This window comes from Poeciliopsis prolifica, unplaced genomic scaffold, assembly GCF_027474105.1.
Source record: "Poeciliopsis prolifica strain line A6 unplaced genomic scaffold, Auburn_PproV2 SCAFFOLD017, whole genome shotgun sequence".
NCBI classification, from domain to species: domain Eukaryota; kingdom Metazoa; phylum Chordata; class Actinopteri; order Cyprinodontiformes; family Poeciliidae; genus Poeciliopsis; species Poeciliopsis prolifica.
Genome location: NW_026562392.1, coordinates 3,016,041 through 3,040,816, shown reverse-complemented (window position 1 = coordinate 3,040,816; position 24,776 = coordinate 3,016,041). Strand labels below are relative to the sequence as shown.

The 24,776-nt window shown below is 42.0% G+C and overlaps 1 protein-coding gene across 2 annotated transcripts in view; it reads left to right on the top strand.

Annotated features, from left to right (window-relative positions):
* The window catches only part of zfpm2a (zinc finger protein, FOG family member 2a), a 157,933-nt gene that overhangs the window by 41,656 nt on the left and 91,501 nt on the right, over positions 1–24,776 (top strand). For both annotated transcript variants that reach the window (XM_055041891.1, XM_055041890.1), the window contains exons 2-3: positions 2,772–2,930; positions 12,733–12,834. In XM_055041891.1, the coding sequence (XP_054897866.1) occupies positions 2,772–2,930; positions 12,733–12,834 (261 nt within the window). The remainder of the gene's footprint in view (positions 1–2,771; positions 2,931–12,732; positions 12,835–24,776) is intronic.

Below are 24,776 nucleotides of genomic sequence, written 5' to 3'. Positions count from 1 at the left end.
TTTTCCGGCGCTGCTGTATTTTTTGCGAGCAACAGAGGAAGAATCATTTAGTTGTACACACGGTTCTCATTCAGCTGTGTAATGGAATGTGTACAGACCGCGCAGTATAGAAATGTATTTGCCATCCCCCCCTCCCCCATTCCTTTGCTTTCTGTCCTGCTGTCTTCATTTGCCTCAGCAGAAGCTTTTAACGGCAGTCATACGAGCCCCCCACCCCCCACCTCGCCTTGATACCGTGATATTTATCTCCCGGTATCATCCTCAGCGATGGTGGACTCATCGAGTCACTTCACGCCTCACTTCACTCCTCTGCGAATCAGCAGAAGGCATCAGATAAGATCATAAAACTGTATCCTCATTTAAAAAAGCGCCACTCGGCCCTCCGCAGCGTCTATTAGAGAGCCGGCCGCTAATTCTTTTTCATGTCCGGGGCTCCTGCCGACGCCGGATTCTACAAAGGAGTAATTTATAAGACTAATGAAAAGAGCAAGCGGTTTGTGGACATCAGGGGGGGTCCCCACTCTTTTTTTTTTTTTATGAGGGAAGAAAGGGAAACGGGAAGAGGCCCGCCGGCCCCGTGATTTTCTTAGCTGAAATTATTGCTTTATTAAAGCTGAAGGGTCCAGCCGCCCTCCTGTAACAAGAACAAACACCGAGAGGCTTGTAGAGGAGATGAGTACGCCCTGTTGGAGTGATGAAGACACAGGACTCGGGTGACAAGTGGGACATGAAATGCATCACTGGATGACTTTACTGCTGCTTCTTTTATTTGCTAGAAGTTTAGCAAATAAAAAAAAAGCTTTCTAGAAACTCTGGAATTAGGTTTGAGATTTTATTTAGATTTAAGTATGGAAAAAAAAAAGTCTATTATAGTAAAATTTCATTTCTAGACCAAATCCCTTGAACCATTGTCTAAAAGTGGTTTCCTTCCTCCCTTTGCTTCACTGTGTCCTTCCTTCCTCCTTTGTGTCCTTGTGTATTTATATCAGTTCCACGTCCTTTTTTACTTATTTTCTTCCTTTTGTCTCCATTTCAGTCTAGTGCCCTGCCTTTCTTTCTGTCATTGTTTCCTTTTCTTTCTACTATTGTTTACTTCCACATTCACTTCTTTGTTGCATCTTTCCTTCTTACCCTTTTCTGTCCTTCCTTTCTCCCTTCCCTGTGACTCTTTCCAATTTTACTTCCTTCATTTCTTCTTTCTTTCCTTTCTTCCTTGTGTCATTCCTCTTCTTCCCTTCTTTCCTCACTGCTTCTTCCTTTACTTGTATTTGTCTTACCCATTGTTCTTCCTTCCTTACTTCATTTCTTCAATATTTATTTCTTCCTTCCTTGTTTATTTCCTCCCTTTCTTGCATTTGTTGTCTTTTTTCTCAGTTCCTTCATTAATTTATTCATTCATTCCTTCCTTTACTTCTCTCTCCCTCCCCTCCTTTTTCCTTCCTCCCTCCCTTCATTCATTCATTCATTCATTCATTCATTCATTCATTCATTCATTCATTCATTCATTCATTCATTTATCATTCATTTAGTTTAGTTAGCTCAAACATGAAACCTGCATGTAACGTAAAGATTCACAGGAAGTTGATATCTTACAATTTGTGGCAGGAAAGAGAACTCTCGAAACTGAGGTCTGGAAAAGTATGGAGATTTTTTTATATATATAAAATGTGTAGAAACTGTGTTGAAATGACTTTTCTTCAGGTATATAAAAACTGCTCTACTACCACTAAAATCTCCATTTCTGATACGGCTTCTCCTTTATAAATATAATAAAGAGCTAATTCTGTCTTTCTTTTAGAAACAAACTAAAACTCACCATGTTTCATCATTTCTCTTTCTTATGGTAATTCCCAGAGGAAAAAAGAAAAGAAAAGAAAAACACACCGCGGACATGTTTTCAAGACACACAGGAATGTGTGCAAGATGCACCATTATCTTAATAACATTCAGAAGCTGGGTGAGATGTTTTTTTTTTCTTTCCCTCTAAGAACTAATACAATTCAGGTAGCAGTACAGTAATTCCATCAACAGCAATTGATTGAAGCCAAAAATTGTAATATGCAAATACCAAAAAGAGATGTACAGCTACGAGCAAAACTCTGAAATCATTTAGATTTAAAGAAATAATATTGCACAGAGAGAGAGAGAGGGGGGGGAAAGAAAAAATTAATCACACGGAAAAGTGTCTCCTTTAAGATTGCACTGGTGTATTACCCGGAGGCATGGAATGTAAATGGAAAATCAACATTGTACCCTGTGATAAGGCTAACAAATTAATAAAAGTATTTTCTTTCTCCCTCCCATGCTGATGCCTGTATGAAAAGTCTAGAAAGGATCTTTTTTCTCCATCTGTCTGAGGTTTTGTTTTGCAGGTAAAAGGATTAACATCAGGCTCACCTTGGCTGCGTGTCAACTCGCTTCTCTCACGCTGTCACAAAGGGCTTCAGCTGCAGCCATAGTGGAAAGACTTTGTGAAATATTGCAGCAAAAAAAACAAAAAAAAAAGAAAGAAAAAGCACCACATATTTTTTTTATTTTTATTGTCTGCACCTGAACTAAACGCCTGAACGTAGATGGAGAGCGTAGACTGTTAGGAGTTGCGTGTGAATGGGTCGGATTGCAAGAAGAGCAACACAGAGAAGCAGAAGTTCTTTATTTATTCTTGAAAGCCTGAAGGATGTGATGAAACTGCTGAACATCTCCCCCCTGATGTGTGTGTGTTTGCGTGTGCTTGCGTGTGTGTGTGCGCGCGCGTGTGTGCGTTCCCTCAGGTCCTCTGGAAGATGGCCTCGAGGAAGAAGAGGAGGAGTGCGTCTCGGAGGAGAACGAGCTCCTGGCCAAAGACGAGTTCTCGGTGGAGGAGAACTTCACGGCCGAGTTTGAGAGCGAGAACATGAACTGCGAAGATATGGAGTACTTCTGCAACAAAGGTGAGAGGGGGTGGATGTTAAGCATAACGCTGACTGCAAAAACCCTAAAAGTTCATTTAAAACTTACTCAAATATTCCTGGCGCAGCTCGGAGGCGTTTGAGTCATTCCTTGAATCCTGATATGTGATTCCGAGAGTTTGATCTGAGAGGAAGATGGCTCCGCCCCTTTTTAAAAATGAGTTTGAAAAATTCGTTTTGACAATGATAGCGCCGTGGGGCTCGGCTGTGGCAAGCGGCGGGCCAACGAGAGGCCTTGCGCACGCTCGCCAGCACCTGCCGCTGCTCCGAGGTCCAGCACTTTAAAGAGCAGCGACGTCGCCAAGCGCGCTCCGGTCCTCTTTGAACTGCAATTCAATTAGATTGCCTCTTTGTGTGTTTGTTTCATTTCAGTCACACCTTGCCATCACAGGAGCTAATTTGCAGTCTGCTTCAGGTTACAGTGTGAAGATGACAGGCTCCCCCCGCTACCTTCCCGCCCCGTATCCCAGCCGAACCGTCCTCTTCGTACCCTCGGGTTGTGTGGCACTTGCTGGCCCCAGGTGGGCCCCTGCCACCCCCGCTCTCGTTGGCGCACGAAACCCTCAAATTTGACTTTTTAATGAAGAACCGGCGCTTTGAATGTCTGCCCCTTCGTTCGTTTTTCAAAGGAAACATTTTGTTTAGAGCTATTCCTTCCACACTTCTAAACTGATGTGCCTCGTGGGATTACATTAGTCGGGACAAAACAAATCTTTCATGTTTCGGGTAGGCTTCGCCCCAGCAATCGTATCAATACCGTTTTTCTTTTGTTCTCGGGGGAGGGCGAAAAAGTTGCAATTGTTTAGAAATTGCAATTACCGGCGACGTCTCGGTTGTTTCGCCCCGTTTCTTTGTGTTTCTCGTATTGTGCCCTTCCTTAAACTTCAAAGTACAACACACTGAGCCCCTAACATACCCAATAGCCATGAAATAGATGGGTGCCGTATACAATGGCGGCTACAGCGGCTGAGGGGACGAAAAAAAACTCGAAAAGTTCCAGAAATCTTCAAAGAACCTTGAAGGAGCCGCTTGATGCTCCCTTTGTTTTGGATAAAACCTCCAGAAACTAGGACCCAAATCTTCTTTCCGTATTTTTACATTTTTAATTTAAAAAAAAAAAAAAAACTTAACACTACACAGCAATCCCAAATGTCAAATACTTCTTTCCGTGGGCATTGGTAATCTGTTTCTTGTCACACACAAGCCTTAGCAGTCAGATTTTTTTTGTATTACTTCCCTATCTGAGCTTACAGTAGCTAAGTCCCCCCATTGCCTCCTAAGACCTAAGCGATGTACTATCCACTGCTCGGTTCTCCGCGTGCCAAACTCGGCGCTATCTTCAGGTGTAGCCACGCCCTCCCTCCCTTATGATCCCTTCCTCAATTAGATCTGTATAAAACTAATGTCATAGTGGCTTAAATTTACCCCACTTATGTGAAATTGCTGCGAATTAAACAGGATGCAATCCTGGCGGCATTAAATGGTTTAAGTGTGTTATTCCTCGACTATAGGAAGGAAAAAGAGAAGAGAGAGAGAGAGAGGGAGAGAGCCCTTGATTAACTAAACCCTCTCAAATGCGATGGCGTGCTGTAATTAGCCCTGAGCGGACTTGAACGTGGGTTTTAAGGCAGCCACTCATCCCATGGCCTTTATCTCCGGCTGCTTCCCCGAGAATAAGGTCTCCCGTGTGAGGTTCCTCCACTGAGCAGCGGCTCTCTGGTCTTAGCTTAGCCTTGTATCTGTGTAGTCACTCTCTGAAATGGGCTTGTCAGGGGGACCTAAAACCTCCATTAAAAGTTTCAGTCCATAATAGGTATTAAAAAGCTGTAGGAACACAAAGAGGAGTACCAATTTTCATTAACATATGAAGCACTTATTAACTTTGATCAGAGAGCGGTGAAGAAGCAAAGCCGCTTAAAGGCGCAAAGGTCAGGAAGTTGAATGCCACCAAAGACTCAGCCATTTTGCCTTACCCTGGCAGAAAAAGAGGACTCCCCCAGATAAGTGTGCGGAGCACCTTGACGTCCCGTTTTTGGTCTGAGGCCGGGGAACCTTGAAGTCTCTTCATGGTTGAGTCCTTCATTGTGCCATGGGCTCTCATGAGATTTTGGGGGCGACTCACATATCAGCGCTCATTTCTTCCCAAAGTCACTTCCAGAAGTTGCATCCTGGTTTTCTGTGAATCTCTTCACCTCATCACCGGTTGCTTAGGCTCCAATACATCTACATATGAGAGCTTTGTTTTTCCCTTTTAACCGTTGTACACTGGCTTGCAAAAGCATCCACGCTTCTTGAGCATTAATTTTTCACGTTTTCTCACGTTACAAACACAAACATCAATGTATCTGATTGCCTTCTGAATAGAGATGCACTCATTGATATGAATATCTGTATCGGAAACGATATTGAAAAAAACATCCAGGGTGACGGATCAGGCACCGTTCAGTTAATTTCAATGCTTTGTGCCCTGAGAGACGTAATGTCTTATTACTGATTTTACATCATATTTAGAATTCGTAATTGAATTTTCTGAACTATTTCAAAGAAGGTTCGTTGCAGTTTATGTTTTTTACACGTAAACCAGGTAGTCGAACTATTGTCTCCGTTTTCTGAACGTTGCTTAAAGTTGCGTTGTTTTTTTTTACATGTTTGACTAAGCTTGTGAAACTGTTGTTGTATTTCAATGTGCTGCACTGGTGCAGAGTTATCAAAGAAGTTTGCAACTCAATACATTTTTGCCTTTGTTTTCAAAAAAAGAAACAGTTTAAGTCAATTTGGCACTGTTTTTCTGCATCGGATTGGTATCGGCCGATGCTGAACCTCGGATATCGTCGAATGTATCAAAGTGAAAAAACCAAGGCAATTGATTGCGTTAATTGCGACACAAACTCGCGTTTATTGAAGTCCAACCTGGAGAAGTTTTTGCAGTGAAAGTCTTTGTCGCCTCTAAAGGTGTCTGTGCTTTAAAACACTCTGCTCAAAACAACTGGGGGGAAAACGGATCAGCACCCCGTGGAGAGCAAACGAGTTTGAACGTACATGGCATTTTAAAGAAAGCCTGTCCGCCTCTCAAAGTCGCGAAGACAAATGGACTAACATATAAAGAAATAACCTTTCTTCTCTCAGGTGATTAAACAAGAATCTTACCCGAAACAAGTTCCCCTCAATTTCACATTTATGGGAGCTTTTTCTGTTTGTGAAAACGCGTGCAGATCAACACACACGCACACACACACACACACACACACACACACACACACACACACACACACACACACACACACACACACACACGCACACACACACACACACAACTTCACAGCTAAGATTTATTCCCTGCTGAAAGCGCCAGGCTCTGGAATTGTGAAAAAGATTCCTTTTCAGTGGCATATTTTTTTTTCTTCTTCTTTTCTTCTTTTACTGAAACTGTGAAATTTCACCTTGCTGGTTTGCCCCCTGTTTTATTGCTGGCTATACGTGGAGTTCAGCACAGGATGTTGCCACAAGCTGTTCCCTTTGAGCGGTCCAAGTCTTGTCTGATGACAAATGACTTCCCATCTCGGCTGTGACAGTAAATTTACATGTCACTTCATCTGTCTCATTTCCTCTGTGCAAGGAAAGAAAAAAACAAAACCTTTTTGGGAAGTCATATTCCATGATTTTTTTATTTTTTTCCCCTCAGACTGCCTGATTTTTTATTGTCGCTCCCTGTGTGTCAGGATATATTAAAAACAACTAAACGTGGACGCTTGCGCTCCCGTGCGCCGTCCTCCACAAACGACAGGAATTCCAATGGGGTGGAAACGTTTTATCAGAGCAGAAGTGGTAGGTGAAAGCAAGGGCTGCAAGACTTCTGGCGCAGCGGATGAAAAACCCACCTTGACCCCTCAATATCCTCTCTGTGAGGAAATTCGCTCGCTTCAGTCGGAGGCATGGAGCGGGGCAGGGAGAGAGTCCCAGAATTAATTAGTCTTTGTGTAACGCAGAAGTAATCAGAATCTCCAGCAACACAGGAGGAAAGATCGCCTTTCACAGCTGCCAGTGCCCGGAATGGTAAATGTGGAATTTTTAATGCACAGTTGATGCTGGAGAATATGGGGAAATGCTAATTTGCGGCGCGATAAGATGAATCGAGTCATCCCTTTAGCCCCATTTGACTCAGTGGAGGAAATTAATCATTAATGTTTGTTAAGTATGACAATCTAACTGGGCCAGATCTACATGCTCAAAGACTGAGGCAGAACGAGATAAAGGCCCGGGCTGCAGACGGGGAGGAAAACTGCCAGATTCTGTAATGATGGGAATTTATTGGCATTTAAAGAGACAGTGCCGAAGCATTTCTCTAATAGCCTCCCTCCATTGGAGTGCTGCGCCCGCCACAAATTGCATGCAATTCAAAACCCCCACTTTTTTTTTTCCTGCTTTTTTGTCAGATAGCAGAGAAGTCTTACAGCTATACTTGACTTTAGTGAAAAAAGGCTGCTGACTGGAATTGACTTGACTTCATCTGTTGGGGCATTATCTGCATCAACATGGCAGCATCCCGTATCAGAGGTGGAAGGAGGGGGGAACAGCTGTCCTCCAATCAAATGTCATGTTGCAGTTTTATTAATTACCTAGCTTTAAAAAGCCTGACCAACAAATTCAGATTTTGAAATGTGGCTATGAGATTGGTGGATATGATCGGCTTCAAAATCAAGATCCGGCCGATCTCCCATCTCTGAAAATGTATAAATCGTCCCCGATTTCATTGATAGAGTGAGATAATCCCATCTAATTGATAGAAAAATGACATATGTCGAAATGTTAGCTAGTATCAGTTGATTATAGATATTTCAAACAACTCTAAAACTGCTTATATTCATGGGAACCCGAAGGTATTCAGGTTCTGAAACTATTAGATGTGTTCCTGGTCCAACACACCTGAATCAGTAGGACGAATTCCCTCCTCTGTCAAGTTGTCCAGAGTCCTACTAATGACCTCATTGCTTAACTCGGGTGTGTTGAACAAGGAACACAGCTAAAGGTTTGTCACATATGAACCTGCTGAGCGCCGTGGGGCGCTCAGCATGAAGCGATCAACTGAAAGCAGCATGAATGACTGAAAATTGGAAATCATGTATGTATAATATAAACCCAATCCGTTCAATGTCCGTCATGCTCTTTCCAACCACAGCAAGCCATCATCCCTTCATCCTGAAAGTTACAAAAGTCAAAGTTGGTTTTCTCAGTTTGTGGAAGTCAGCCTAGCATAACGTTTGTCATGTGAACAGTAGAAACGCGTTTCTTGGTTCTTGGCACTACTTGCAGTTTCCTGTGTTCCTATTGGGTGAAATAACATCCAACCCGTTGGAAAATTTGTCCAATGCGTGTTGCTGTTTTCTCAGCCAAATATTGCAGCCTGAATAACAATGCATTGATGGAGGCTGTGTCAGAGTGCCTGTACAAAAATCCAAAGGTTGATCCACGTTTGACGGGCTTGTGCTTTGTTCGATTTGTCCCAAAAGATGCGGCTTGCATCTGGGAAATGAGCTGGGAGCTAATTGTTGTGGAGCTAACTGTTAATAGCAAAACAAGCCAAGAATACAGTTCTGTTCCAAATGTCATTAACTGAGATTAAAACACAAATATATTCATAAATATGTTTTAAAGCAGTATTTGTGCCGCTGAATTGATGAGATCAAAACTCTTAGAAGCTAATCAAAGTCTTATATTAGCCACTTTCACATTCTAAATGTGTGGCAGCAATAGCAGATGCTAAACATCAGAGACCTCATCTGATTAACCGTTAGCCTCTTGAATAGTTTCGGGAATCTCTTCAGTTTTCTACAAACCTGCCGCAATATGACATCTTTCTCTAAGAAGCAACAACTCGCACTACGACATGAGCTTCCAAAATAATTTATTGTGATACACTGACGCTGCGGCCGTCAATGTAAATCTGTGGTCGGGATTAGAGAGCTCTGAGCTCCTTAAAGTCACACACGACAGATTGACATTTTTCAAGGGCTTTTCTGAGCAGAGACAAAGCTAAAAGGGAGAGGAAAAGCCAATATGACTTTGTTGCTACCTTGCTCGAGGAATTGTTTGTGTAAATCGCCTATAAGCTTATTGACCCGAATGCGTGGCCCGCTACGTGCGGCTGTGATTTGGCTGGAGAGCCGTCCTTTGATGGAGCAGCGATAGGGCTGATTTTAACAGCTCACTGGCTCCTCTTCCATGCCCGCCAACCCAGAACGCAGCGGGCCGCTCTAACTCGCCTCGCCTCCTCCCTGCAGCCCCTCCCCCTGTCCCTCCTGCCCTCCTTAGTCTTCCTCCACTCATCCTTAAATGCGACCATTGGATCCGAATTGTGAAAGGGGGCTCGAGCCGGACGTAAATTACAGTCGATAATGTCCAGGAAGATCATTGACAATCTGTCTCCTTTGATAACACCGCAGAGGGTTTCATTTCGAATTATGAAACAAGGCTGAGTCTCGATTACTTAGAGCAGAAATGAAACGGAGCACCTCAATCAGTCGGCTCATATCAGATGGATCTTTAAAAATGTTAAACTGCAGCTGCGAAACAGTGGAATGCTGCAGCAGCGTTTCTTCCACCTCTCTGCTTTTTTTCCCCTCCTACAGACACTTGTGCCCGGAAAACTTCATCAAAGCCTCGTGACATTGTTCCCTGTGAGGTTGCCGGGGCGATTGTGTTTAAAATGCACTGCAAACTGCATTAGATAGAAGGCAGAAAATCCTTAATCACTGCTTAATTAAGGAATCATCTTGTAGCTTCATTTCCCGGGCTGTAATTAAACACTTCCAATACGTTTCGTTACAGGGCTTAGCATGTTCGCCTGAGATCAAGGTAGTGCCTTTAATGTTATCTCGCCAGCTCCTTTTTTTTTTTTTTTTCCCCACAAACTCCGCTCCATTGGAAGGAACTGTTGATACACGCCTTTGTTATGCTCATCATAATACGAGCCTGGTATGCTAAAGAGGTTCTCCGGGCCCAACAATAAATAGTGGGGGAATTGAGTTGAGTGGGCTCCTCGTTAATGCACTGGGAGGAAGGAGGAGCGGAGGGAGAATTGCCAGCCCAGGCAAACACTTGTATAAGCAAAACTGGGTCATAATGACCTCATGGACTGTAAGTAGGACATTTCTGAAGACTTCTCTTCAGTATCACTTTTTCTTTCTTTTTTTTTTTTTCTTTTTTTTTTTTGCCCGTGCATCTCCTATTTTAGTGCGAGGCAGAAAGCTGACATCCTTTTGGCAACATTTGCTGCCCTCTTTGAAGTGAGCCATGTCAGGGAAAAAAAAAAAAAGAAAGAAAGAAAAAAGCTAAACAAGCACAGTGTGAGTGCTTGATCTGGAGATGAACCAAACTGAGGATGGACAGTGTCCTGTGGGCTGTGGCACAGGAAGTGTGACAGCACAAAGCTGGAAATCGCAAACATTAAGTAAACAACCAGCGATAAGCGTTTTATACAGCAACGGTTGCAGCATATTGAGCCGGTTCTCAGGTTGAAAAGAGTATATGTCTTCATCAATCTGGCCATGTTTATGGACACCACTGGTGAAGATGTGTAAACAGCATTCAAACAGATTTATGTTTTATTGAAGTGACATATTGGCAGTTATATATTTCAGTACTATTCTTCACTGGAAAGAAATTCCCACACGTGAAAATAATTGTCTTAACCAAAATCACCATTTGCACAATGATTGGTCCTCCTGAAAAAATACCTTCAAAATACAGTAGCAATGTGTATCCGCAGGGTTTCGGGACTAAAACCGCTCATGAAAACCGAAAATACCTAGAACTGCAGATTTTAATAATCCAAACATTAAACATAACTTAATGTGCTTAATATGTACAGTAGAAATCATGGTAGTTCTACTGCAGAAGCTAATATCCACAATCTTTCTTAATCCTAACTGCATGTAGACAGCAGTCTGCTGCTACATGGAGCTGAGATATTTTCTTAATTTGTTCTTTGTAATTTGATCAGCTTCCTATGAGCTTATAATTAGTGATAAATTACATTCTGTTCCCTATGGTATAAAAATGACCACATGACAAGGGGCTTGTTTCTCTCAGCCTCTGGTGTCTCAGGTCACTAGTCACTTTTTAGGGAGGCACAGAAGGAGAAAGCTTTTTCTGTTCAACCATGATAAATGAAAACATGTTGAATTTCCTTTCAGTTTGCTGAGACTTTAACTGAAGCTGTGTTTTCTGCTCAGATGAGATTCATATTGATCTTTTTTGACAACCAGCTGTGGAGGGTTTGGTGTAAAATAGGATTGACGTGTGGAAAACACTTTATGCCCACTGTCAAAAACAATAGAGGCTGTGAAACACCGCAGCTTTGTTTTGTCTGAATACTTTGTGAGTATTCATGGCATTATGAGGTCCAAACTCCAAATTACAAGGAGGATTTAACCCTTCACTGTTACCCAAAAGCACTTGCATCTTGCATGCAAGTCGATGGGTCGGTGTTCTCCTGACAGCTAAAGGGCTGTGAATGTAAATCCAGTGACCTTAGGTTTACCAGACAACACCACAACCTTCTTGAGGATAATAATTCCAATCGTAATGTCAAATCAACACAGAAATAGTTCACCAGACATTCAGTAAACATTCTTCCTAACCAGGACTGTAGACGTTCTGCTGTGATCGTCCAAAAACCAATGTTCAAAGATTGATTCCTCTGTACGTTTCCATCTTATGAAAAACATATCGGACAAAACTAAGTGGACGTTACACTACTGCGAATAGATTACTGTATTTCAAGGCTTTCGACATCTTTATCAAGGGTTCCAATAAATGGCACTGTCCGCATCCTTTTTTTGTGGAGAATGCATAAAGTAATCCATCGTTTTAATCCTGGCCTGCCTGTCCTTGGCCGTTCATTATTGGGTTTAAGACATCAAAGGAGCGGAATAGATCTGGTGACAAAAGTGAAGGGAGATGTTCCACTACAGGCCATCAGGCGCCGCCGCACGCCCCGAGCAGGTTCCGCAGTTTGGAGACACACTGTGCAGCCGCTGTGTCGGCCACATTGGATTTATTCAGAGCGCTGCACTGGAGGCACCTTCTAAGCGCTGATTTATGTTCCCATAAACTTTGAGCGCAAACAGTGCTTACTGTAGACATGCAAAAATAGATTTTATTTTTACAGTAAGTGTATCAGTGAGCGCTCAACAAGCCCTCCCGTTCAGCACTACCGCCGCAGACTGTGTTTAACTCGGCCTTTTAGGTACTTACATCCTGCAGAGAGATACCCAAATATCCTTTAGCAGGGCGTGTGTGCGTGTTCGTGTGTGTGTGTGTGTGTGAGCCCCGAGACTGTAAATCAGCCCCCTACATCCTATAACACACATTCTAGCTCGCTCCACAATAGATCAAAGGGTAATAAATAGCCACCTCTCTCCCACACATTGCTTTCCTTCCTGTTCCATGGCGCTTCCTCCTGTTCCCGCAAGTCCTCATGGGAAGGCCTTTCGCACAGAAGTACACAGCTGGACCCGGTGAGCTCATCGCAAGCGCACATGTACAAAGCTCTACATATGCGACAAACACACAATGGCCCGAATGTTGCAGGAAAGAGTTATAAAATCAAGTGATTCTTGCCGGGACACGATCCAAAGTCCATAAGAGTGTGCCCTCTGGAAGGGCAGAGCAGTCCATAATGCAAGCACTTAATTAAATTAGGTCTCTGAACATTAAATTGGTGGAGACGTTCACTCTCGTGTGCTTTGTGGGACTTATGTACTTTTTTTTTAACCGTTTGCAGGAGAAGAGGACGGCAACCGAGAAGCAGGAGACGTGGAGATGGAGGACCAAGGCGAGAAGAGCAGGAGCGCTGCTGCAGGGCCTGAAGAATGGGATGGTCCAAGTAAGAACAGCAGCTCTGTCACTTTATTTTCCTGCGTGGTTTAATATGAAAATATGTTGGTTAAACAAAAATCTCACATTCCCTCACAGAGTAACAATAAACTCTTAATCGGTAATGCCGCAAATCCACGTTGTTACCACTCATGTTAGAGCGATTGTTGGCTGATAATGTTTAAAATATCGCTGAATGAAATGATTTTCTGCTGCTTTGCAGTACAGTGCAGCTGTTGTCATGAAGTAGCTTGTTTGATGACGTTTATCGCAGTTTATTCTTGTGATGATCCGACTGTGGCTCTGCTAGATTTATAGCCAAGATAACAATCAGACATTCTTAAAAAAGATTTATTGACAAACGCTTTGATGTGAAATAATTTCATGTTTTAATATCAAAAGAACTCTTTAAACCAACTACTGCTAAAATTAATAATAATGAGATAAGTTGGAAGTCAACACTATTCAGTTATATTAGGTGGTTTAAACACATTGCTCAACTTAAAAGAGTCATTTCATCCAACCTAGATGCACTCTCTCCAAAATGTTTGCGGGTGAGACTGTTAATAGAGGGAGCTGGATTGCTGCACGGCAATCGCTGTCCAGCCAAAGCCTGCACACACACTGCTGAACAGACAAAATATGACTCCTTTTACTGCATAAAATGACCTCCAGAATTTATTCCAGGTACATGAGTTTGTAAAAAAAAAAAAAAAAATGAGAGAGAGAGTGAGAGAAAGAGGGAGATGAAAAAGCGAGAGCTGTTAAAAAAAAAAAAAAAGAAAAGAGTGGATTTGGGCAAGTTTCGCTCGCTAGCTCAAAGCCCCCTGGGGTGTGTATTTTATACTGACAGTGAATCAGTGTTATCGCACCTATCAGATAATGCATTTATCATTAAATTTCACATTTGCATTTAAATCTGGGGAAGGAAATGAGCATTGCTGGCTAAAGATAAGAGCGCTGGGACGACAGTAATAAACCATCACTGTGATCAGTCAGGAGACAGGGCTGAGGGGGTCAGCTCAGAACTATGGGGGCCGTGACAAAAAGAAGGCATCACAAGCGGCAGGAAGAGGGAAAAAAGGAAAAAAAAAAAAAAAAAAGTGCTTTTGGGGCGAGAAAACGCTGAGCTTAAAAATACTGCTGTGAAAGAGAAGGATGGATGTAGCATGACTGGATGTATGACTGGCTGTAATTATGCTTCCTCGTTCACTTAGCCATTAGAATGAGAATTAGGGGCTCAGAGCCACGAGGCTGGACAGGCAGCTGGCAGTGAGAGAGAGAGAGAGAGAGAGAGAGAGAGAGAGAGAGAGAGAGAGAGAGAGAGAGAGAGAGAGGAAAGTTGGGATTTCATGGAAAAAGTCTCTTTTTTTAGTGAAGGAAGTTAAACTCTGGAGGTAGCGATATGAGAGTTGATGCATATTTCATGTTTCACAGAAGCATAACATGTCTGGATCCAAGTTGTCAAAAACATCCTATGTTCTGTCCTAATCTGTGAAGAAAAACAATTAGAAGTGGCTGCATGGCTCATTCGTTCTAGGGGCGCACCGATGTCAGTGTTCGGACTCATTGCTGATTATGGATCTTCAAATATCTTGAGGATTTTTAAAGATCCTTAGGATACTGGCTAATACAGTATTTATACTGTATCAGCCGATACAATATCAGTATCGGCTGATACTGACCCAAAACCCCAGTATCAGCCGATACAATATCAGTATCGGCTGATACTGGGGTTTTGGGGTTCTTTTTTTCTTTGTGTGCTAAATATAGCAAGAAAACCTCTGAGTTGCAACAATAGGATGTCTTTTGTCAGCTGGAAACGTTCAGACATGACCTTGCAGTCGATTGGTCAAACCTCTCTCAGCAGAGCGAAATAGGACAGAGGACTGAGGAAGATAAGATCGACTTACCAACAAGCTAGACCGACTCAAAATCGCTCACAATTGTGAACCAGGAGGGAAACGCTGCATTGTTTTTATAAAGGTGTGTGTCTTTAGCCCCTCTGAGTCAACGCTACTCCTGAACTGCCTTTGCTATTCAGATATGTCCCAGCCGCAAATCCAAAGAGATTCCCCGTTCACGCTAAGGAAAGACACCCTGACAGCATGATGCAGCCACCACCGTATTTCACTACATGGAGGGTATGTTCAGGCTGATATGCGGCGTCTCATTGGATGCTGAAAGGAGGATGTTTAGTTTGATTTTGGTCTCATTTGAAAAGGGTACCTCCTTCCATGCTGCCGTGTTTCCCTCAGGGTTTGTTTCTAACTGCAAGCAGAGCTAACTAATTGTAGGGTTGGGTATTTGTCATATTATTTGTCATTTTTTGTGATAAATTACTTATTGTGATAAGAGTTTTAATTTGTTGTTTTCACAAAAATTTCCATTTATGATGTTTAAAAAAAAAGTCCAAAAACTGTCCATATTGTCGGAATTTGACAGTTTTCTACACTTTTTTGTTCAATGAGAGCATCAGTAAATATCAATAACGTTGAAAATCTGATCAAAAGCATGTACTGTCGTACTGCGACAAAACGCTGTGATCAAACTTTAAGTCCATCTCTTATAGTTGATGTTTCAGCTATTTCAGTTCAGGAAAATCATGACTCATTTTCCTCCTGTTATACCAAAATGCACTACTTTTTGTTGGTCTGTCGCATAAGATTAAATGCACCGGCGTTCGCGTAACGCAACAAAATGTGAATACTTTTGTGGCTAGGTTATCGGTTCAACATCTCCCACTTGTTTGCTTGACATTTGTATTATGTACCGGCCGATTAATGAGCGACGTACACCGAGGCATCCGCGCCCCCGCTGCGTTTTCTCAATGGGCCGGCGTAAAGTGGGCCGAAATTAATCTTGGCGCATGATAATGCCATTCACTCGCTCATCACTGCTGCCACGAAAGGTCATTTCCCTTTTTAATTTTTCCCATTGTGCCAGGAAAAGTCAGATGGGCATGTTTTAATTTGAATAAAGGGAGGAGAATCAGACAATCAGATAGGGACATTTGAAATGACATGACTTCCTGTTCAAAGTGATTAAAAGCAAATTTATTTAGTTGGAGACTGTCTCCCCTTTAATCTCTTTGTAAATGTTCCGATAGTTTCGGCATTCAGAAGTTCTTTGTTATTCTTTGGCTTAAGTTTAAGCAGCTGTGATTAGGATCACCAACAGATAATTTTTAATCACAGTGCGCGTGCGTGCATCTGAATGGGCCGTGTTAATGTCCGCCACATTAAAAGCGCACGGAGCCTTTTAATGAGGTGGGCTGACTCGGAACAAGCCCACCTGCTTTGGTGACTCTATTGAAGCACCTCCATGCCCGTTTTCCCTTTTGCTGAGTAACAACAAAAGCCTTTTACGATCTACATCCTGTAATTGAACGCTCTTTGTGTGTGTGTGTGTGTGTGTGTGTGTTCGCTGCATTTCATCTCTACTTTAGTAAGTCATGTCAAGTGCTGTCCACGATTGCCTCGCGTTCTCTGATTGTCTTTTCTGTGTGGAACGGTGGAGGAGCAAGCTGAATGAGTCACTATTAATCTGATAGCCGGCTCCTCTCTGTGTTGTTCAGAGAGCCGGGTCTCTGATGTGGAACACCCAGCGAGTTCCCTCTCTCTCTCTCTCTCTGGCTTTCTCTCTTTCCCTCTCATTTTCTCTACAAGTATGTCCTTAAGCGAGTCTCCACACTGATCTTCTGTCTTGTGTTCGCTCCTCGTCACGGATGTTTCCCAATCAGACGCTGATTCCCCAGATAGGGCGCCGAGCCATTGTGCTCGCTTTCAGAGACGGGCGCCGATAGGGATCTGACTCGGTTTCTCCCACTTGCTCTCCTCGAGGCTAATTGTGGATGGTGTGCGTTAGTTAGCTAACTGTGCTAATGAACTTGTTCTCTGTCTTATCTAAATGGTTTCTCGTGTAAACCACACCCTCTTCTGAAAATTAAGAAACTCCCAGGGTTTGTTTGGGATCCAGGAGGTTTTCATGAATTTCACCATTGAAGTTTTGTGCAGAATGCTAAGAAGTTTTTTGGTTTTTGGTTTTGCACTGACCAGGTCCTGAGGCCTGTCTGAGAGCAATTATTATATTTACTTTGGAGCATATGTGAGTTTTATCTGAGTATTTTGTAATACCCAAATATGGATGACTGGTTCTAAGTTAGCCATTTGTATATATATGCATTGAGCTCCCATTGCTGAATGAACTTTTCAATTATTTCATATCATAAAATGATCCATTATTACTTGTGTACACAGCCGTGAGACATCTATGTTCTTCTTCTTCGGGCCACTTTTGGATCGTAAACCGTTCAAACACAAATCTGACTGCGGTCGCATTTCATTTCATCAAAGGGCGTCAAGACCTTCTGTGTGACGGTAGCCGGCGCAGCCAACCCACATGGAAACATCAAGACCCGCAGAGCATTACCCAACCTGAAGTAAAACCTGCTCTTTGGCCGAGGAAAATAACTCTAAAGTCAGAAGAAAATACAACCCTGTTGATGCTGTCCGGGTTACTGGAGGCACATTTTCATTAAAAGCTCGCAGTGCCAAGCTGAGGCCGTGGAGTTTGAAAGGCTCGGGCATTTACAAGGCAGAGAGGATGCAGGAAGAGACACCGATGGTTTGGACTCCGACGTCCAACGAAGAAACTGACCTGATCTGACCTGACATTAAGTCAGGATCACGTCCTTTTAGATGCTTTGATTTTAACCAGCAGTTTCTTCCCTCTTTTAAGAAAACAACATATTTGGTTGACAGTACAGCTTTTGTACCAGGAAGGATGCAAAACAGCTTACAGGTTGAAAAACTCGCTATCACAGCAGAGGGAGAGCTTTAGAAGAAAATGGTGTTGTTTCATTATCGTAATAAGTACTTTTTTTTGTTTGTTTTTTTTACATTTGAATCACAAATGAGTGACCCATCACAGAAGGAGGGGCAGATGGAGGAAATAAGTGTGGCCAGAGTGACAACAGAAGAAATATGATTACCTTTTTACTCAAATCTCTTCTATCGGTGGACTGATGGCCGGGTCTCTGCAGCCAGCTGGGCGCCTGCCAGGGTGAGGCAGGGGTCATCCGAAGGAGTGGCATTCTGATTCACCCAAAGATCACACACACTCACACACACACTGAAATATTTAAACATCAATAAAAATTAAAAAGAAAAAAAAACAAAACATCCAAGACATTTATTTTACCCCCCCTCCCTTCTTTCCCTTTCAAGACATCAAACATGCACATGCTGAAAGCACAGCTTCACTCACATATTAAAAAAAAAAGTCTCGTTTTTTTGAATCCAGCCAACCCAGAAGGGGGATTTGTGGCCAATCCATCTTCTGCCACACTCCAAAGAACAAAAACATGAAAAAAAGAGAGAGAGAAATAAAACAATGGCCGTTTCAGGTTTAATGCACATATGTCATGCTAGGAGAAAACCAAGGACCAGATGGCCGTGATATTGTGGCAGGTGCCTCGACAAATGTTTGCGGTCACCCGTGTTGCTATTTATATCGAGCCGAAACACAGACAGGCAAATATTTGCAACAGGACAGAGGAGCCCTTTATGTTGAGAGGTCAAAATGATCATCAATACAAACAGATGGGATCAAACGTTCTGGACACAAATGAGCAGTTATTGTGATTTTCAATAACTTAATGTAAAACTAAAGAAAAAAAAACTGGAAATCAAAGAGTGTTATTCTAAAATGTTTTCTTTGTGACCCATAATTTCTAACCCAGGGTTCATCAAGAGGATTAGAGGAGGAGTTCTGAAACTTTGTGTTCAAAGTACAAATCAGAGGAAAGGTCAAAGGAACATCTAGAGATGAGCAAACTGATGGCAAGCTTAATTAATTTTGACAATAAAGTTTAATGAGTAATCTCATTTTATTAGTGATTTTGACTTCATTGCTTTTCATGTCCTCCTCTACGTGCGATAATGAAGAAAATAAACTGGAGCTAAAGTGTAACCAGACACTGTAGCATCCCAACAGAGGTAAAACTCTCAGATACCCAGAGACAAAATACTCATGATGCTCCTGGAAAAATGTCTGCTTTCAGTGAATTGTCTAAACCTAAAACATCTGAAAGTCAGTTTGGGATTTTTCTAATTCCTTTATTCTTTGTAGCTAAAAGTAGTTAAAAAAAATCAAGTAAAAATAGTGGGCCAAAAATAACCTTCATTTATTAGGAGGTTTTAAATTCTCCATTTAATTTTTTTTCATTTGAAATATATATATAAAAAAGAATCCTTTTTGAAATAAAAATATATTTATATCTAAATTGCTTTGTTTGTTTTTTTTAAGGCATCTTTGACGCTCCAACACAGATTATCTGGGTTTAGAAATGCTCAAACATGTCCACTTGGACACACTGTTACTTATTTTTGAAGGACTTTCTGACTCAGGTCTTCTGGTTCTGGTTCTAGTTCTGCAACCTCAGAACAAGAACCAAACATACAGGAGCAGCATTCAGTTTTCGTGCCGCACTCATCTGGAACAAACTTCCCAAAAAGCTGCAAAGCAGTCGAAACACTGAGGTCCTTTAAATCAAAGCTAAAACCCCACCTGATTACAGTTGCCTGTGATTCCCAATAACTGGAACATTGATCAATATTTTGTCTAAATTCTGTCATTGTCAATGCCTGGTATTTTGGAGAGTCTTTACACACCTTGCTCCAAGGATGAGCAGTGGTTCAGATTCACGTTGCTCTTCAGCCTGGATCTTGGTCTGAATCTGGACTTCCATCCTTTGCTGGTTCTCAGCGTGACTAACTCCAGACACTTTTGCGGCGAGACTTTACCGCGAACACATTTCAACAGTCAAGTTGCTCTCGGGGAACGAGAAATTTTCCAACTCGTCACCCGAGTCCATTATAAAGTCAGAGTGTCGTCAAGGAGGGAGGGGCGAGCCGAAACGAAGCAGAGAGACAAACGGCGCACCCAGATGCAGATTAGGCTGCAGAAGATGAGGGTGTAAAAGGGATTTAATGGTAGGATGGATTAGAGAAATCCTTGTAACAATGTTAAATAATTATGGTTCCAGCCGAGATCAAAGCACCATTGATTGAACCCCTCAAGCCTTCAGCACGCAGAGTCTTGGAAAGCAAAGATTGGTAAACTCGTGCTCAGACCACTCCGGCTGCTCCACTTAAATTGGATTGGAAATATTAGGATATAGATGAATCCTTCAGGAGGCTTTTCGCAAAGCTTTTGTCACCGGAAATGTAGCTTGGGAGCGCTATGAAAGGTTTGATAGTGTACTGTCTCGACAGAATCATAAGAAGAGGGTGTCGCAGCTGTCTCTGCTGATACCTAAGCGTTTTAAGTAGACTTATAGACACACTTGACTGTTATATCAGCAAACCAAAAACTTTCGGCGCAGGCTTTTCGTTCAAGGTTTGATTTATTTTTTAATTTATCACCCCCCAACCCCGCTCAGCACTTCACGACCCCCCACCCCACACACACACACACACACATAGACACACACTGTCTCCCCTTCGTCATGTAATCAAGAAATTTGGACGTGCATCATTGCAATTCCTCCACAGAAAAGGGAAGGTTTTTATCTCACTCCTCCAGAGGTTTATTCAAAGTCTTCTGACAAGTCTCACAAAACATGACTGACACTGCGATTGCTGATACAGATGATGAAAGTCCATCAGCCGGCTCCTCGGCGAGTTCTGGGCTCTGGGTGATGTAAAATTAAATTGCAATCAAAGTGCCTGAATGTAAACACCGACTTTGCCGCCTCTCTAAATACGCTTTGTTTCTTAAGAGATTGCCGACGAAGGCCTCGCGTCGCCCGCGTCACCTGGGTGTGGGGAAAACACCCCCGCCCTCCCCGAACCGCACACACAGTGATGAATGATGAAATATGCAACAAAGAGATTAGACAAATCACTGTACTCCTGTCCCGCTTCGCCTCGATGCAAATTTAGCCACTGATCCGCTGTATAAGAGGCTTTATGAGGGAACTTTATGGTTGTTAGTTATATAATCTAAAATAGGGCAAAATGCAATCACCGTTCTTATCATCTGAGGAAGATGTCACTATATTCTGCTCCAGTTTTTTCCTCTTTCTTCTCCTTTTTCTTCACGCATCTGTGGGATGATGCGCGGAAGCCGAGAACGCCGTAATAAGATCATTGACTTCCAGCCATTTTGTCCGCATTTCTGTCCATTCACAATGGAGTCTTTTGACTGTAATTATGATTTTCAGATGATTCACGCAGAAAGAAGAAGGGGGGGATGGGGGGAATATAGCCGCTGCTAAGCACGGCCGTGTTAAAGCGCAGCTGGTGGTGATGGTTCCGCCTTGGGGGGGACGTGACACCCGTTGCATCTTTCTTTAGAACATGTTTGTTCTGCAGCGGTTGCCCTCCGAGGCGCTGTGGCTGCTCAGGTTTTTTTTTTTTTTTTTGAAGAGGTATCGTTGTAATTGGGTGAATATGTGATGTGTGTGTTTAGCATTAGCATGGAGACTCCCCATGCAATCGGCGCTGGAGGATATTGCGCTGGGTAAACTCTGGGATTGCTCTGTTGAAACTCGCATGTGGAACGCTTTCATTTCTTGCCTCCGTGTGTTCAATAAAAATTCTAGTTGAGTGAATTTGGGTAAAATGATTAAAGTTCCCTTTTTTTTCAATCCAAGCCCTCAAATTGTGCATAAATTCTTATGTATGTGTTGAGTTTTACTGTCAGCAAGTTTCCAGTTGGTCCCAACTCAATACTCCCAAATCCTCAACACTATTCTGAAACTATTAATGACTCTGAAAACTCAAACTCGGACAGAATGGGTAATAAGCCATTTTTCAATCTTTCAATAGAGTCTTAACTGGGTTCAGGTCTGTACTTTGAATGGTCCTTTTTAGCCTGATTGTGCCTTCATCGAAATCATTTTGGTGAAGGTCTGACTTGTTTTTTGGAGCCTCTAACAGGTTTTATTCCTGGTTTTCTCAATATTTTCCACAATGCTTCACAGCATCTCTACCTGCTTTCCTAGCATCCCAACAGAGTGATGCTGCCACTGCAGCGGCACGTTAAGGGTGCTGTTGCATTGTTCATTTTCCTCCATAGCAAAGAGTTTTGGGTGTAGACTATCAAACGAAGCAGCAGTTCCCAAACATTTTGGCCTGTAATTTTCTTAAAGAAATAAGACCAGCGAGTGACAATTAGTTACCTTGATAACTCCTTATGAAATATATATTTCACTCTTTATTTAAATTATGTTACATTTCATCATTTAAAAGTCATACTTAGTAATTTAATGGACTTTTTATTTTGGTACATTTATTTATTTCATTATTTAACTACATTTAATTATCCAATCTTGTGACCCTTTGGGGAGGTCATGACCTCCTCCTTGCCTGCATCTGTAATAAATTCTGTTCTTAGTCTTTCTGTTTTGATACTGCACAGAGAGCATTGCTGCCTTGCAGCAGAGGGTTCTGGGTTCGGATCCCAGCTTGGGCTCTTTCTGCTTGGAGTTTGCGTGTTGTCCTCGTTTCTGTGCGGATTCATCTGGGGCCTTCAAAGAAAAAGTTTTATATTGAGATTGCACTGCATAAAAGGAAATTTTATTTCCTAACTGTGACCTCTGAATAAAAATTTAAAAAAAAAATTATTCATTAGAGTAAGGGGGGTTTCTTTTGATTGAAAAATACCTTCTTGGTATTACAGCATTGTACCAGAGTACTGCCTTCACAGTGATTGGTTGACAGCCTTCTATTGACTATTGTCACGCCAACCCTGCTGCCTCTTTGGAGGTGGGCGTGTGGGCAGGGCCTGTTCGTCAGGGGAATTAAAGTCCCCCCCAATAATAGCAACAATCATGATTCTGGAAAGTTAATCAAAAATGGCATGTTTCCCCACTGATCGTGCGAATGTTGTGGTATTCAATTATGCAATTTTCATTGGCATATTAATCATCTTTTCAACAAACAAGCCACCGTTAATTAAAGCAAAGCATGGATAAAGACGTGTTGCCGGATCATCACTCCGTTTATCGCCGCGCACACACCCGCAGTTAAGTAAATTCAGGCTGTGAGATGAATTTCAATGGTCTCCCTGTTCCTTCGCTCAGTGTGTTTGTGCTTGGCTGTATAGGTAACCTGGTATTTATGCACATCTTGTCACATGTGTGGAATTTGGGATGTTTTACAGAAAATAGTGCAACTGCTAAATATTTTTGTTATTGAGCTTTTTTTCCTCTCTGACAATTTTTCCTGTCACATTTGAATGAAAATTGTCTCTGACTGGGTCTGCTACAGGTGAACCGTTTAGGTGTTTGTTATGACTTCCATAACTTTAAATATGTAGTGGCTCTCAAAGTGTACACACCCTGGTTTCCATCATTCTTCTTGTACAATTCAACTGAAAACAACAGAAATGAAGGGAAAAAAATCAATATTTGGGCATTTAGTCATTGGCTAAAGCCAACATAACAAGCCGGACTATAAAAAAAATTAAAATGACTTCATAGGACAAACGTATCAGTCAGGAAAAGGGTATTAAAAAATCCAACATTATTTGATTTACATAAAGGACGAGTCCATCGAGTATTGTTTAATCAACTTTGTTCTCCTTGTTGATGCGTCACAGAAAAATTAGAAACAAGTCACTGGAGCAGAGACAGAGAAAAAAAAATGAAAACACCCATTTCTAAGAAAGTGGTGACTTTCAATGGTTTCGGTTTTGTTTGTTTTTTTTGTGGGCAAAATATACTTGTTGAAGTCATGAAGAAGCCATTCCAAGCAAACTGAACCTTGTATTTGAACTCAGCTTGCTTACAGAGTGAATCTGAGCTTTTTGGGGGCAGGCAGGAGAAACTCACAGCCGATTAACATACCAGGCTTCATCGAATATTCACCCCCTTTTGTTGTAGGTTTCAGCCAATGAGATGAAAGTTTGAAGGAAACACATGGCTAATTATGATCCCCACCACATCACCTGACCATGTGCATGCATGCTGGAAAGCTGGAGATGTAGAGGGATTATATTCCTCAGCATCATTCAACCATATAACATGAAGATTTTCATATTACTTTGCAAGAAACTAGCACTAAGTTTGTCCAATTAGTAGCTGTCTATTTTGCTTTTTGACAGTCTGACTTTTATAGTAGTAGTGAAGAACTGTATAAACTTACTGCGCTGGATAAATATTTTAGTACTAATGTCTCCTGTGGATTCGAAAAACGATTAATGGAAGCGATGTTGAAGAGAAATATCCACAGTGGTGTTCAATCACATATCTGTATAAAACACAGCAACAAACATCTGACCAATCGCGCAACACTTCGCAAACAGCTCTGTGGAAGTTGGATTGCTCTCTGTGAACAAAATGATACAATTTTCATCATGCATCTTCAGAAGTCAGTGCATTTCCTTCGGCCTTAAAAGTGCGCAAATTGGAACCACGGATATCAGTTTGCACTAATTTAGAAAAACAACTCGTTTTCCCATTAAAAGTTTTTTGCCCTAGGATGATGTCATTTTTTTGACTGTATCTAAATTGGCACATTTCCTAAAACTGCAATTAAACACTTTTTTTGAGTCTTGTGATCAACAGCCGGATGTTACTACTGGCAGGAAAGACAAGGAAGAAGTGGTAGGAGGATGATGGCGCTGCGTGTTATTGACTTTTTGCATGAACAAGATTATGCATGCGTGATATTATTTGCATTTCTTATTTAAAGGAAACACTTCTTTATGCGAAATTGTCTTCTTTCGACATTAGTGGAATATTGACAAAGCTTTGTGCACATTTGTAATGAAAACGAATCCAACAAGAGCCGATTTCTGCACTGAGGATGAAATACGCAGGAGCCTGAAGACATCCAGAACCGGTTTGACGTTTTTCCTCTGACGTTTTCCCCTGTGTGCCTTGCTCATTGCTGGCAGGGGACGGAGATTACTGGGGATCTGGGAAGATACGGACTTCTTTCT